At 34.6% G+C, this 15,465-nt stretch overlaps 2 protein-coding genes across 2 annotated transcripts; both read right to left on the bottom strand.

The window, feature by feature from the left end:
- Positions 1–4,488: 4,488 nt before the first annotated feature.
- LOC127808222 (glutaredoxin-C9-like) lies at positions 4,489–5,445 on the bottom strand. Its single transcript, XM_052346658.1, has one exon. It carries the CDS (start codon positions 5,283–5,285, stop codon positions 4,842–4,844), a length of 444 nt encoding a protein of 147 aa, XP_052202618.1. The 5' UTR covers positions 5,286–5,445; the 3' UTR covers positions 4,489–4,841.
- A 4,305-nt stretch (positions 5,446–9,750) lies between these two features.
- On the bottom strand, positions 9,751–15,005 carry LOC127807126 (MLO-like protein 12). The gene is made up of 14 exons (XM_052344768.1): positions 14,771–15,005; positions 14,626–14,683; positions 14,301–14,452; positions 14,067–14,183; positions 13,151–13,211; positions 12,773–12,861; positions 12,474–12,548; positions 12,289–12,377; positions 12,027–12,076; positions 11,882–11,922; positions 11,617–11,790; positions 10,878–10,913; positions 10,661–10,789; positions 9,751–10,213 (listed from the first exon to the last, which is right to left on the bottom strand). Exons 1-14 carry the CDS (start codon positions 14,888–14,890, stop codon positions 9,848–9,850), a joined length of 1,557 nt encoding a protein of 518 aa, XP_052200728.1. The 5' UTR covers positions 14,891–15,005; the 3' UTR covers positions 9,751–9,847.
- Positions 15,006–15,465: the final 460 nt, after the last annotated feature.

Genomic DNA, 15,465 nt, shown 5'->3' with positions numbered 1-15,465 from the left:
TCATTTTGTCATCGTCTTTGTCTTGCCTCTCATGCGTTGATCATTGTTGAAAATGCAGTGGTCGTCACACATGAGAGGCGAGGCGACGCGACGATGGAACATTGCCTGAGATAGCCATGGGAAGAGAGGGAAAGGAGAAAAGGGGCAACCATGGTGTCGCTAGGTGAGGGCAGAGAGAGGAAGAATATGGGAGCGACTTTCGCAATTTTATTAATTGAGCGAGTGTATTTTTGTTATTTGAACTATTTTTTATAGTCTAAAATATAGCCTAAAAAAATATAAATAGCATTTTTTTAAAAATTATCAAATTCAAACACGAAATTTCAAAGTGAGCGACACTAGTTGTTGCGTATTATTAGACTACTACTAGTACTACTCCGGTGGTTCATTGCAATCAATTTTGTATTTGGTAAGTAGTGGGTAAAAATAAGTAATTATTTATAAATGATTATGAGTATAATTAAAATCCAGTTTATTGTGAAGCTTTCATCTTAGATATTATGGGTCAAATATGAAATTTGAAGTCGTATAAGCGGCGTGAGCTGGACCACAAAGACCTGAGGAAGAGTGACGTCATTGTGGTGGGAATAAATCATTATTTAATTGTGAAAATAATGGGACCCCGCCCCCCCCCCAAAAAAAAAAAAAAACAAACAAATAAGTTTTACATAAAAACTCTATTACCTTCTATATTTTAAATTTGTCTTACTCAACATTTAATTTTTATAATTTACATTTATTAACTATTTAATTATCTAGTGAAGATTAAATGTGAAAGGATGGGTCACTAATAAAGCAACAAAACACCACAACTAACAGCAAAACATCACGCTTAATAATTATCAAATTACAAACTCATTAATAAATAAGTTGTTGGTCATTAGTCAAAGCAAAGTGGATGAGAAATGGTAGATCGGTTGTGAGTCGTGAGTCGTCGGTCGAAATAAAGAGAAAGGATTGGGATAGGTTGAGATGACGATAGCAGACGAGAGATGAAAGCAAGGACGACAGCTAAAGGAGAAGGGGGAGAAAAAAAGGAATGATTGGTTTGATTGATTTTTCTTTGGTTTTTTATTTCTTTTATTTTTCTTTTTTCCATGTCAACTTGTGTGTAAATAACGTATTATTTTAAACTAGATTAGGTAGTCAATAGATATAAATTATAAATGTTAAAGTATTCAATATATCAATTTGAAGTTAATAGAAATGACAAACCTTTCATGCAAAATTAAAGAGTAAAAAATATGAGTTTCATCTAGAGGTGTGCATGGTTTAGTTTGGTTGATTTTTGACATTTTCAATACGCTAAACTGTGTGTGTGGTTTGTAACACCCTATTTTTCAGACATGTTATAACTTAAAAAATTTTGAATTATATATTTTTTTTCAAAACAATCTCAACATATATAATACAAAACTCTCAAAATTTCCTATATATCTATCTAGAATGAGATTCATCATACATCATATACGCTAGATTAGATATTTCATCAATAACGGAACCAATAATAGAACTTTGCACTTTAATATTAACCCTAAATAAGGTTATAAATCATCATTCTTCAAAAGTTCAGAATTCAAAATAGTAGAACTTTAAAAACATAGGTTGAATATACATATAGCCAATACATTATGCACTTTTGCTAAGTGCCATTACATGCCTCTTTCATCCTCGTTTTTGCTACAATCTTCATCTGAAACGTTTGAATATCCTAGGGGTATAGCCAAAGTTAGTGTTGAATCATTTATGTAAGGATACAAAATTCATATTTCGTGCATGTATGCAAAATGTCCTCATTCCTTTCGTTTGAGACAACAAGGCATTAACCACACTTTATTGCTGCTCTTCATTTTTACAATCTCCTTACCAGGCTAAGGTGTATGGGGTACCCGTGGTACAGTAGCGATGTATGTTCGTACTCTCAAACATATGCGATGTATGACCAACAATATCATCGTGAACATGCATATTTCATCATCATAACATGTGTATGCAATCTACATGATGCATAGCATAACAAACCATGTCAACATGATAAAAATATTTACTTAAGACTAAGTTTTGGGTAGAACCACTTATCTTGAAGATTTACAGTTACTGTTCACAGTAAGCGGACTTAGGTTTCTGTAGAAAACACGAGTTTCAATAAACCAAACTTTTAATATTTTTACATAGGTTTGAAGGGCATTAAATGGGGAGTAAAGCTAGAAAATATCAAGCCAATGGGGCCCTACAGGCACCCTAAGAAGATGGCCCACACGCTTTCACAGGTAGCCCCTTTCTCAACACGTGTATCACACGTGTTGCCCTTATGTTTTGTGACAGCTTTGCACAGTTTTCGTTTTCGGCCAAGCATCCCTCGTTTTAGCTCTGATTCAACCCCATTTCGAATCTACAGGTTCTTCTTTTCCCTCTCTACAAGAATATTATAAGAAATTGAACTTACCTCGTTGTTTTTCTTACTGATTGGCACGAACTTCGGTGAGCCTCGTTCTCTCTCAATTTTGCTTCGCCTTTCTTCATTCATTTTGCAAATTTTTCTCCTCTTTCTCAAGCATAAATCCCTCACCTCAAATCTCTCAAATGGATATCAAATTTGATCCAAAGCTATAACAAGTTGTTTTGAGTTCAAATCCATCCATGGTCTATTATAGACTTTCCAAGCCAATCACGTGTCGCCATCTCAGGGGGTCATGATGAGGATTTCAAAACTTATTCCAGTATAACTTTAAATTACTTTAGATTTCAAAACTTATTCTAATATAATTTTGAATTATTTTGTATTTCAAAAGTTATTCCAATATAGTTTTTGAATCACTTTGAATTTCAAAACTCATTCCAATATAGTTTTGAATGATTTTGGATTTCAAAATGTATTCTAATATAGCTTTGAATCACTTTGGATTTCAAAATTTATTTCAATGTAACTTTGAATCATTTTGAATTTCAAACAACATCTTAGGATCACTTTGGAGTCCAAACCTTATTTAAATTAAGTCTAGGGGCATGTGGCAAGCCATCATTAGCCACTTGGGGATAAGATTAAAACCTCATTATTATTTCTAATGGTTAGTTACGAGGTTTCAAGAATTACAACTGGACCCGAATTTTTTGGATGATTACACTTAGACTCTTTGCAACTTGGTCATCAGCCATTTTGCACACTCAAACATTGAATTAATAATCATCGAGATACTTAAAATCTAAAATTAATAATTTAACGTTACTCGATAAGTACGTTTTTACCCTGTTATCTTCAAATGACCTTTGTTTCATCCTGAAGTCATTTCAGGGTTAATCCTTACATAAAATCGAATCTCTTTCAGGGTTTTGTTGACTTTTCAAAAATCCCTTACAATCGTTCAATTTCCCAAGCTGCATTTTAGTTGTACTGAAAACTGTCTTTGTTCCAATTTCTCTCAATGCCATAAATCTCATCTCGAGATGTTCGTCAATGTCATACCATTTTCTTTAGACATCTAAGTCTCGGGGTATTCTCTTCCACTGATTCGGCAATTAACTAAATTCTTAAACCAACTTCCAGTTTCTTGAATTTACTTTAACACTACGCAATACGTGGTATTACGCAGTTTTCCATCCAAATCAAATTGTGTGGTCTGGTTTGGTAAGCGAAAATGGCATCGAACCCCACCGCATTTTGCAGTGCGATTTTCGCGAGTTGCTAAAGCGATGATAAAGAATTGAAACAAATTCTAAAATAACAAATTAGAACGAATGAACTGAAACGATGATAAAGAACTAAAGCGAAAAAGAACTAAAACTTAAAGAATAAATGAACGAATGAATCAAAACTGAAGTATTTTAAAACAGAATGAATGAAAAAGATAAAAATGAATCAGAATGAAATATTTTAAAGCAAAACGAAAAAGAACGAATCGAAATAAAATCAAACATAATGAAAAGGCCTCACAGGCAGCTATCTTCTTGGGATGGTTCTCCAACCAAACTAGATCTACTTAGATGCTTCTCCTTAGCAAAACCCAGATCTCCGACGCGGTAAAAAAAGAAGAATAAAAGTATGCGATGCTCATTGGTAAAGAAAAAGAACGGAAACATGCCACTTATTATATATCTTATTTTTTATTTTTTTATTTTTTTATTATTAAAATACTCGGACAATTCGATTTTAAACATAATCGTGAAATCTTCAAAATCGTGCCGAATCGCAATCCCCAAAGAACCGCATGGTTCGAGCCAATTTTCACGATGTGCTAATTTTTTTTTTTTTGAACACTCTTTAATTTCATAGTGTTTAATAGTTGTTCAACGTTGAATCTCATGGCATTCCTTTTCCTTATGTTATGGTTCAAAAAGAATAAATTAATTAAAAAATTAAAAACTTTCATATTTTCTTCATCAAAGTCATGACCACACACACAACCAAGAAAGAAAAAAAAAAAAAGTCATAACTGCACACACATGAGCATGATGCGAAGAAGATGATTAATTTCCGTGCAAGGACGGTCATCGAGGAAGATGATTAGTTTATTAAAATTAAAATAAAAAATTACAAAAACAAGAAGGCTCATACAAACAAACAAACCCTAATTAATTTGTCATCTCTGTTCAAAAACACTGCCACTCTTATCATGACAATAATAATAATACAATTAAAAACACAATATTTTTCTGACAAAATGGAAAGGTAGAGGAAAATGAAAAAGAAAAATAAAATCAAGAAGGAAAAAAAGAAAAACAGAAATTTAATTTCTGCAATATTATCCTCCTCTTGAGAAAATTGTCGAGAATCAACCCAACGAGAGAGAGGGAGGAACTGTTAGAAAAATCCGATCAGATCATGATTAATCATGATCACGAGCTCAAAGCCAAAGAGCTCCAGCTTTCTTCAATATGGGAACCAATTCCCCGGAAATATGACTTTCCATGATCTTTTCCAGGCCGCCAAACAGCTTCCCACCCACAAACACCGCCGGAAACTCCACCTTCTGCCCATCTTTCCCGCCGACGGGAAGAACGCTTGAGAGCTCGCCGATCACGGCCGGCTCTTCCTGCTCCTCTATCTCCACAACCGTGGGGTTGACTCCGTGGCCGAGGAGCAGTCGCTTCACCACGTGGCACATGCAGCAGCCCCGCCTGGCGAACACTATGACCGCATTCTCCGCCACCAGCCTTTGCGCTCTTGTCCCAATCTTGACGCCGTGGAGCGCCGCCCTCGAGGGCTGGGGGGTTTGGGAGTCTCCGGCGGCGGCGCCGGAGGACGAGGAGGGCGGTGCCCAGGTTGCGTGCGGAAGTGCCTTTTGCATTCTTAGATTTAGAGAGAGGGAGAGAGAGAGAGAGAGAGAGAGAGAGAGAGAGAGGTGATAATGGATCACAGAGAGGGGCTTATACGGGGAGGTTTCGGTTCCAACAGATCGTGTTCAAAATGTAATTCTCTAAACTCACGGGTATTTCCTGGAATCTTTTAACCCCTTTTATGATGATGGATGATGATAATATTTTCTAAAATTTAAGCAGCTATTTGGGTGATGTAATTTATTTAAATTATCATAAAACTCGGTGGTGGGTGGGGGAAGACCCTAACGTCAACGGCAGTGACGCAGTACTCGACGTCACAGCCACTGTGATTGACGTGGCCTCGCATCACGGATTTGGCCGGACCGACGGATTCCAAAACGCCACGTGCCTCCCAATTGAAATTATTATTGTATTGCCGTAATTCACGTGCCCAATATGCTTATTACTCGTTCTAATAATAATAATGATTATTATTGTTTTAAATTAAATTATGAGTCAAGTGGGGCTGAATAGAGATTTACGGCCTAAATATCTGGTTTCAATTAAATTGTATATATATATATATATTTTTGGATTTAAAATATAAATGTTCTTGTTTTAATTACAATTTTGCAGCTATTTTATAATTTATTTCCTTTAAAATATAAAGTATATAATAATAATAATAATAATAATAGGGGTAAATATATATATATAATAATAATAAAAATATAAAAGTGGAGACCAGAGGTAAGAAAGAATCGGGAAGCGGGCGCGGGCGGTGGGGGTGGGGGTGGGGGTATAGTAGAGGACAAAGTCCCCACCGGAGGACGCGAAGCTTGGTAACGTCAGCGTAGGCGTGGATAACGTTGATAATGTCGTTAGCGTAGCGAGCCAGCCCGGGCCGCGTGTGGCCCCCACGTTCATACAAAATCCCCGTCGCTGTCGGCCACGTGTCTGCTGCTACCTCGGCTGAGTTAATTGGGACGGTGACCCGTTCAATTTAATTTAACTTGCTCTCGTAGAAAGGCTCTTTAATTAAGTAAAAGTAATTGAAAGAAGAATAAAGTTATTCCATTGGGTGAAGTGAAGTGTGTGTAAAGGAGGAGGAAACTAAGATAAAGATTGAGAAGAGATCGATAAATGACAAATGGAATTGTCATTACTTTGGAAGGCTGAATTTAGCCATTTTGATTGACTGGATCGATAACTAAAACTAAAACTAAACTAATAGCCAGCCAGAAGAAGAAGAAAAATGGGAAAAATGTAATTAAAGTGATGCAAGGTAGGTAGGAATATTAATTCGTTACTTAATTTGCCCGGCCCCTTTCTAATCTCTCCTAATTTTCTTAACAAACTAATAATAATGGAATGGGCAATAATAATAGCCCACAGCCATCCATCCATCCATCTATCCATTTAATTATATGTATGTATTTTGGCCACAAACTTTTCAAAGCTTTGTGTGGTAGGCAACGGCATGCGTTTAAAGAAGGAATAAGTAGAAAGCAAGCAATCAATCAATGTGAATCAAGATATACTTTAACAAGTTAGTCACATTTCCCAACAACAAGTATCAAGAGATCCCAAATTACTACTTATTCTTTCTAATTTTGATATAATATAAAAAAAATGAGTAATGTTATTTATCTAGATTAGAGATCCATCTCTAATCTAGATAAATAAAATAATATTAAGAGTGTTCTCAATCATGTGATACATTTTTATTAAATGAGTATAAAGAGAACGTGTGTTATTGTCTCTTTTACCTATCACCTCCTCCAATAAAGATGCGATACATGACTGATGATGATATCATAATTTTTAACATTATTCAGATAAATAGCATTACTCTATAAAGATTATCTAAGAACAATAATTTATTTATAACATTCTAACAATTTATACTTAGAATGTCTTACCTATACACAAAAATATTTCTCATATCCCTGGTCAATATTGGTCAATAAATGAAACACCAACTTACGAGTACCAATTTGTTGGTAAATGAAGCCCTCAAAAGTTCCAAGACTAGAAATATTATCTAAAAATGTTAATAAAAACAAGAAAGAGACAAGGTAACCTTAATATACCACATAAGGCAACACACACTTAGGTCATGCTTAATAAACATTGCCCCCCCCCCCAAAAAAGAAAAATCAATATTTTTGCATGTGAACTTAACTTTTGTCTTCGACAAATAATTAGGATACTATGTCATCATCAACTACAAAACTACTATTATCCTAAATTATGAATCTGATCGAATCATTCATTCCCCCTCTAGTTTCGTATATAATTTTTCAAAAATAATTTTTTTGAACTTAGTCAAAGAATAATATTTTCTTTCCTATATCTTATCTCGTCTAAATTGACTACAACACTTAGTTTAATAACTAATTTAAATTTATAGACAGAATATAATGACTTATTTAACATTTAATTCAGGAAAACAAAGAAGTTGCATAATAAGTGTATACCATTTACATTTTTGATGTTTTGGCATAAATCTGAATGTCAAACACAAAAACTTTCAAAGACGAAGAGAATTGCGCCGAATTTGTCCAAGTGTGTGGGACCCACCACGCACCTTACTGATGTAGCCGGCGTCGACAATCTGGCAAGGACGGAGGAAGAACATGAAACGCGGGAAAGACACTGTTGGGAGAGTGAGTCCAGATCATGAGTTGCAGACTTCCATGTACAGTAAACCGGCCGGTAATAATAAGTTTGTTAACAGAAGGAAGGTTTAGCATTCAAGTCAAAAAGTTTATTCATTGCTAATTATTCTTCCTTTCTCACTTTGGGGGGCGTCAATAAGGTCCATATTATTGAGCAATCATTCAAACTGAAATTGTTAACCAACGACCATCTACCTTCTTTTTTTCTTGACATTAAAAGAGATTACGATCTTTGTGATTCATGAAATAAATCTCACAAGTATTTATTTTTTTAATATTTAGTGAATTCGAAGAACTGGGGTAGATTAAATCTTAAATTGTCATCTGTCGATCTATTATTTATTGTCAATACTTTAAAATAAATTAAAAAAAAAACAGTCGTGGATCTTCTTGGCAATCTAAGACTAAGAGAATTTTGTTCTTGCCAGCACAATGTACTGCTTATGAACAGCTCACAATGGCCTCATTTTTTAAAGGCCAAAGCCCATCTGTTAATATCATTGTTAACAAAATTAAAACACAAGCATACAGGATTATTTTTTCATTATATTCTTATATTTTTACTCATTTTGAATTCTTGCCATTAACTTTTGATTGATTTAATTAATGTAAATGATTTATGAATTATCATTTACACACAGTACATATATAAAAGGTTTTTTATTATAATTAAGAAATAATAATAAATACACAAAAAAACGTGTGGATCTATTCCGATAAGAATGGATCTCGAAACTTTTTGAATAAGAATATAGATAGAAGTAAAAGACAGTTTTATTGAAATAGTTGGAAAAAAAAACCCTCTTTAAATCTTTGTTAATTGAGTGTTGGGACTTTATGATTAATCATTTAAAGTTTTGAAAATTTCGATTTGAAGCTGTCCTTTTCACTTCTCCTATGGGTTAAAGCCAATTTAGTTGTTAATTCCCTAGCGTTAAGGTAGTCGAGAGACGCCATAGGAAATGACTGGTAAGAAGGTTTCTTTTTGTTCCCATCAATTTGACAGGGTGTTGCATTGCTGTCTACAATTAAATTACAACCCTTTCTTTCTTTATTCAAAAAGGGTATTGACTGACCCACTCTACGAAACTGCATGTAATTGGTGAAACCAGTTTTTGGGTTCCTTCTTAGCCAAAAAAGAAAAAGAAAAAAAAATTCAGTTTGTGGGTTACTTTAGACAACTGTCTATTTTTTTTTAATTTATTGAATATTAGGTTATTGCGACTCCAAATACGTCAACTTTTAACAGTGTTGAGATGTCAAGTCATAACATTTGTTAGATTTCGATAAATGATTTTATAAAAGATTATTTGCATAAAAAATTTATTAAAAATTCATCGTTCATAAGTTCTAACATTTAGAAACGTATTGTCAATAATAGGTTTTAAATAGAAGCTCGTCTTCTTCTTTTTCTTTTTCTTCTTCTTTGCTAACAATGGTTGCTTTTGTCCTCCTTTAAAAAAAATTAATTTATTTTTGTCCCAAATTCAATTGTTGTCTATCCATCAAACAAAAGAAAAAGGAAAGAAAAGAAAAGAATCACATGTTTCTGAAGCAATTTGAAACCATCAATGTTATTGTTTAGTATTTTAATCAATTTCATCTTAATTTATCTTTAAGCAGGCATGAAATTAGACATCTGATAACCATAATTGAATGCATCAACATTAACCGAGACATAGAACAGAATGGATCTTCAATATGGTAGAGCTTCAAATTACTTAAATGCTTTATTTCTAGTTTTCTAGTACTTCTATAAAGAGCTAGAAAACGTAAAGAATTAAAGAAGAAGAAGAACAGAAACCACTCTATATTTTGACAAATTTATGGCTTTTCACCTTTGATATATAACGAATATACAAGAACACAGATCAAAAAGAACAGAAAAAAACCAAAACAAAACAGAATAACTATGTTTTGCTCAAAACAAAGCCCTGAAAGGATCCCAACTTCTGATTCTGTTCCACACTTTCTTCTTCGCCATCAACTTCAAATGCCACAAAGCCGCCATCAACCGAGCCGGGATCGTTCAGTTCTACCCGAAATGAGGGATGACGGGCATCAAAATGTTGTGAATTATCACGTTCTGCAGAGAATGAAGCATCAATGGTGCCAAAAGAGGGTGAAGTGTCAAGTGAAGTAATGGAAGCATCCAGGGAAAGAGGCGCCGGGTATATGTTCCTTAGAGCTAGGTTCTTCTTGGCCTTGGTTCTCCATTTCTTCAGGCCTTGAACAACTTCCTCCGTGAACACAGCTTTTCCCATTGAAGTGCCCATCTGGTTTTACATTTTAGATTGATGTTAAGGAACCTATAAATATATTGCCTTCAAATGAGATATAAATATAACTTTCGTGATGGAAAATATCTAATCGTAACGATGTAGCTTATTGCCATTCACCCATTAAGGAGCAAAAGGCTAATCATATAATCATGGTAAGCCAAGATGGGTTAGATCACCACCTTCAAAATTTTCCCAAATTTTATCATCAGCTACAAGAATATATACTTATTCAAGATTGCCGGGCGAATTGAGATGGGTTGGATTATCTTTAGATGATCCCAAGCCAGGCCCACTCTAGGTCGGGCCTAAAAGCCCATCAAGGCCCAGCTCAATGGGCCTACTATAAACCTTCCAAGCCTCAAAAAATATGGGAGGGCTTTTCTGGTTAGGAGCCCATCTAGACCCCTAATTAAAATGGTAAGTAAAGGTAAAGTAAATTACCTGAGTGACTAAAGCGTATTGAGGTAGTGTTACATAGCCACAGAGGAAGTGAACCAATAAACCAAAGGCAAGCTTTATGACAATGTCCTCGGTTTCTCTATGGAAGCAAGACCTTAATCCGAATTTATACTGCTCATCAATGAAAAGATGTTAGAGACGATAATTTTTTGCTGAAACTATGACACGTGATTCACGTAGAAATCTTGAAGATGCTTACCCAAGACCATGTGAAGAATGCCAGCTGAAATGAGTTCTGCGCAGCCCAAAGGATCATGTTTAGAGAAGTTACTTTCAGTAATTGTTAAATAGGATGCTATAGGATTTTGATAAGTAATTTTATTGGTTTGGAGGACAATTTGATAGCATTCATTCATAATTTCTAGAGGCAGAAGGTGTAATTCCAGAATGCAATCATTGTCTTTTAAAACTTTTCGCTTGGTTATGGTTCCAAAAACTACATGAAGGGGCCTAATTTCTAAAATTGTTTTAGGAAATAAATCACAGAAAATGGTAACTTTTCAGAAACTAACAATAAAGTATTTTGCTTTGAAAAACGTTGTCATATAAAATGATTATGTTAAAATAATGCTGCTGTAATAGCCTAATAGGATTCATTTTTTTCTATTCTAAAAAGAGCAAAAACTAAAAAATAGACAGAAATACAAAAATCATAACCAAATTGCCTTTAAGAACAAATCTTTAGTCAAAATATCAACAACATTTCTCTTTCAATGCGTCACTATGCTAAATCTTTATTTACTTCTCTGTTTCAATTATTTTTCAGAAAATCTAGTTGGTGCCATCTCCTTTCCTGGGAGAAGTTAAAGGCCAACTCCAAAGGTTGCATATTTCTTTCCCTCCTAACCAAACATTTGGGGCCCAAAAAGGTTTGCAAATTAGGTGTGCTAACTGAACTTCAAGTCACATTCAAATGAGAAAGAAGGATAAGGAGTTACCTGAAATAAAATGAAGTGAATCAGATAGAGAGGCAATTTTGGTCGCCCCAACCAGAAGAAGTGATCACTGGGCCTAACAAGCAAAGCCCCTCTAACAACATGAGATTTATCGTTGGTATCTAAGCACATTCTTGTGATGATACATTGTAACTTTGTTCCAACTATCAATAGCATCTGCAAGGCAAACGATACTAGTATTACTTTTTAAACTAATTGTATTTGCTTCTATAAAATGTGATCATTTGTTCAAGTTTTGTACGTGTACCGCTAATGGAACAAAGGGAAGCCAGTAGTAGTTGTAAAATACTGCAACAATTAAAGAAAAAGAAATGAATATAATTCTGATTTACTGGGTTAGTAACCTCAACTATCTGTTCAAACAGGAAAATAAGAATGGCCAAGTGCCTTACTATGTGCATTAAGGAATATGAAAAGTACTGCAAATATCCAAATCCTGAAGCTGCAGAAAATTAATGAACATTTGTCAAGAACAATTATATTCAAGATGGTAATACTATTCAAATTTAACTTTATAAAACTACGACCATCAAATCATACTAACTACATTTTCAATGTAACAGTTATATAGGAATATCACCTTCCTATTCAAGATCAAGGTTTACATGAAGAATTAAATGTTGTATGATAAAATCCCATTCTCTGCAAGATTACCTTATTCCCATTACTACCTCGAAGTCTTTCTCAAGAGCTCTTCTTATATACTTTTGGAAGTCAAAAGTAGTTCCTTCTGAAAAATGAGCCTAGATGGAGCAATAACAAGAATAATTAAGTAAATAGTTTGCTATATAACTAACTAACTAAAAAAAATATATCTTTGCAAAAACTATTGGAATTACCAAAATAAATCCATGCCGAAGAGTAAGATAGTCTACTTTGGATACAGATAAGTAGAACTGCCGAAGGAAACAAACCTACAGTACAGGAAAACATGAATTGAGGGCCACTATTAGCAAAAGAATAATAATATAGATAGAAAGTCCGTACATAATTTTTACATAATAATGTGAATTGTATTAACAAAAGAATGTTATCACGTCATTTGATATGGATGTTTTTGCGTGTACAATGTACATATCATTTCCCTTGGAAAACATGAGTAAAGTGGGCATAGTGAGACAGCTCTAGTAAAGCTTACTGGCACACGGAGAAACTGGTGCTCAATCCAAATGTTTAGGTGCCGCCTCCCAAATGAAGTTTGATGAATGAGCTGAAACCTCCGAGGATCTAGATGATTAATGCAAAATCATTATTGAGGTTGACACACGTTAGCCAGCATTAATTTGGTTATTATTCCATGCATTTTACATTACCGAAAGGAAAAGAAACTAACGAGCTTCTGAAAATGGTTTTTGATAATTAAGATTGACAAATTCAAAACAAAGAACAATTTGAAAACCAGTTAACAGGAAAAGTATAGAAATCTAGATGTGTACGTAGGGACAAAGTTAAGAGATGCCCCACAAACAATTTTGTAGCTGACCAAATCCCTGGCATCAATAATTTAACAGCTCACCATTTGAAAATTGGTATTCCAGCGTACTTGTTTCTGCCTCCCAAGATTCCCACTTGCTCATCTGAAGAATTTCACACAAAATCAAATACATACATATTTTAATATAATATATATATATATATATATATTGTTAAACCTCCGTCCAAAAGGTATACCTCTTCAAACTCAAAATATCTCTAGAACTCAAAGTTTGGTAAGGTTTGACCCATACATACAGTTGGTTACATAATTCAACATAAACAAATTTATCTTGCAGAATTTGTATTTAGAATGGTGCACCTACTTAAGGTCCTTCCAAAATATCTCTAGAACTCAAAGTTTGGTAAGGTTTGACCCATACATACAGTTGGTTACATAATTCAACATAAACAAATTTATCTTGCAGAATTTGTATTTAGAATGGTGCACCTACTTAAGGTCCTTCCAAATGTCTCTAGAACTCAAAGTTTGGTAAGGTTTGACCCATACATACAGTTGGTTACATAATTCAACGTAAACAAATTTATCTTTCAGAATTTGTATTTAGAATGGTGCACCTACTTAAGGTCCTTCCATTTGAAATCAGAACACAGACTAGTCTGATCCAAAATTTCAGATTAATAAATATACTATAGGAATAAACCTTTCTATATAATAGACACACACACACATATATATATGCACATACAAGAAAAGAGCCCTTTTACAAGTTCTCTTTCCCTTATGTCATGATTCTTATGAATTGCTTGAGAAAGCAAAAGTCAAAACAAAGACACCCCCGCTCTACCAAGCCCACCCTACTCACCACCGCCATTTTAACGAGAGAAAAAAGAGAAGAAAAGGGCAGCAAAACATTGAAAAAGGAAGATTAATTAATATATAAAAAATGGGGGAAAAAGAAGGAAAATTACAGCCAGTGAATGCCGTGCAGATTTACCTTGGCCATTCCAAGACTGAATATGAGAAAGGAAGATAAAACATGGAAGAAAGCCAGGGCAAAGATGAGCAACTGCAGCTGTTGGACGCCCGATCTGGACAACAGAGAAAGCTTTCCCTGTTCACACAAGATTCCCAATCAGAAACCAACACGTGGTGATGAAAATCATACTCGAATTCAAAGAAGCATATGAACGAACACTTCAGTGCTGCCATTTGAGTCATTAACTGTTACCTGTTCTTGACACTTGGATTCCTCCTCGCTGTCGCTTGTCATGCTTTGGCACGGGAGAAAGGTCTCGGCCACATTCTTTGGAATGCATATGTTTGCAATTAGCTTCTCAGTGACAGTCAGCAGCAAAGAAATGAAACCCAACAGCAACAAATCTGCACGGATAACACGGGAGAGAGAAACAGAGAGAGATTATGTTAAAACATAAACCTATACATAATAATAAAGAGTCAAAACTAATCTAGTTCTAATCTAATTAACAGAAAGACATAAAAAAAAAAAAAAACCCAGAATTAGTATACTATAGCAAGATTATTGAGATGATCACCTGATTTGATCTTGTCAAGAGCTTGAATGAGATACTTCCTCCTCCTCTTGTTGAAGTGCTGGCTCATTTAAAGACAACAAACCCATAAATTCGCATTTGTCAATGCCTTGAATAAAATTAAATATCCGTATTCAGTGAGCAATACCCGTGATAAGAGATGAAGCCCGTACTCAATCAGCAAGGAGATGGCTACAAGTACAAAACAAACCGTTGCCACTGCCCATGATGGCGTATATTCAAGGCTCCGTGATTCTTCTTCAGCCATCTCTCTCTCTCCCCCCCTCTCTCTTTCTGTATAGCTTCAAGTGTTGGGAGACCAGAGTTCATATGTTGTTTTACTAAAGAGAAATTGCAGGGTGGTTGGGTGACCCGTGCGAAGCGCGTGTCAGTCCGAGCCGTTCAAATTCTGATCGAGTGCGCAAAGTGGACTTTCCACGTGGCCTACGTACTAGGCAGTTTGGCGGAGACGCTGATGGATGAATGACGGACTCGCGTACGTGAGACGTTGTGGGGACAACGTAACGAAAGTTCTGGTCACCGGGCGATGACGGACACCGCCGTCACTGTTCTAGAGACTCGCTAGAGTCTTCAGTTTTGTTCAAGACTAAACACTTATATAACTATAAATATATATATATATAATTTTTTAAGTTTATACGAATACATTTTTTTCAGAAAGGTTTTTGTTGACGACTCAACATGTATTTAATATATTTTTTTGATTAATTAATTATAAATAGAATTTATTAATTAATAAAAATATTTAAATATTAAAAATAAAATATGTTAAATGTAAAGACCAACATTAACAAAAGCCATATAATAAAAAAAATAAAAAAA

This window comes from Diospyros lotus, chromosome 8 (assembly GCF_014633365.1).
Source record: "Diospyros lotus cultivar Yz01 chromosome 8, ASM1463336v1, whole genome shotgun sequence".
Taxonomy (NCBI): Eukaryota; Viridiplantae; Streptophyta; class Magnoliopsida; order Ericales; family Ebenaceae; genus Diospyros; species Diospyros lotus.
The sequence above is the reverse complement of the archived record's forward strand: the minus strand, read 5'-3'. Positions and strand labels throughout refer to the sequence as shown.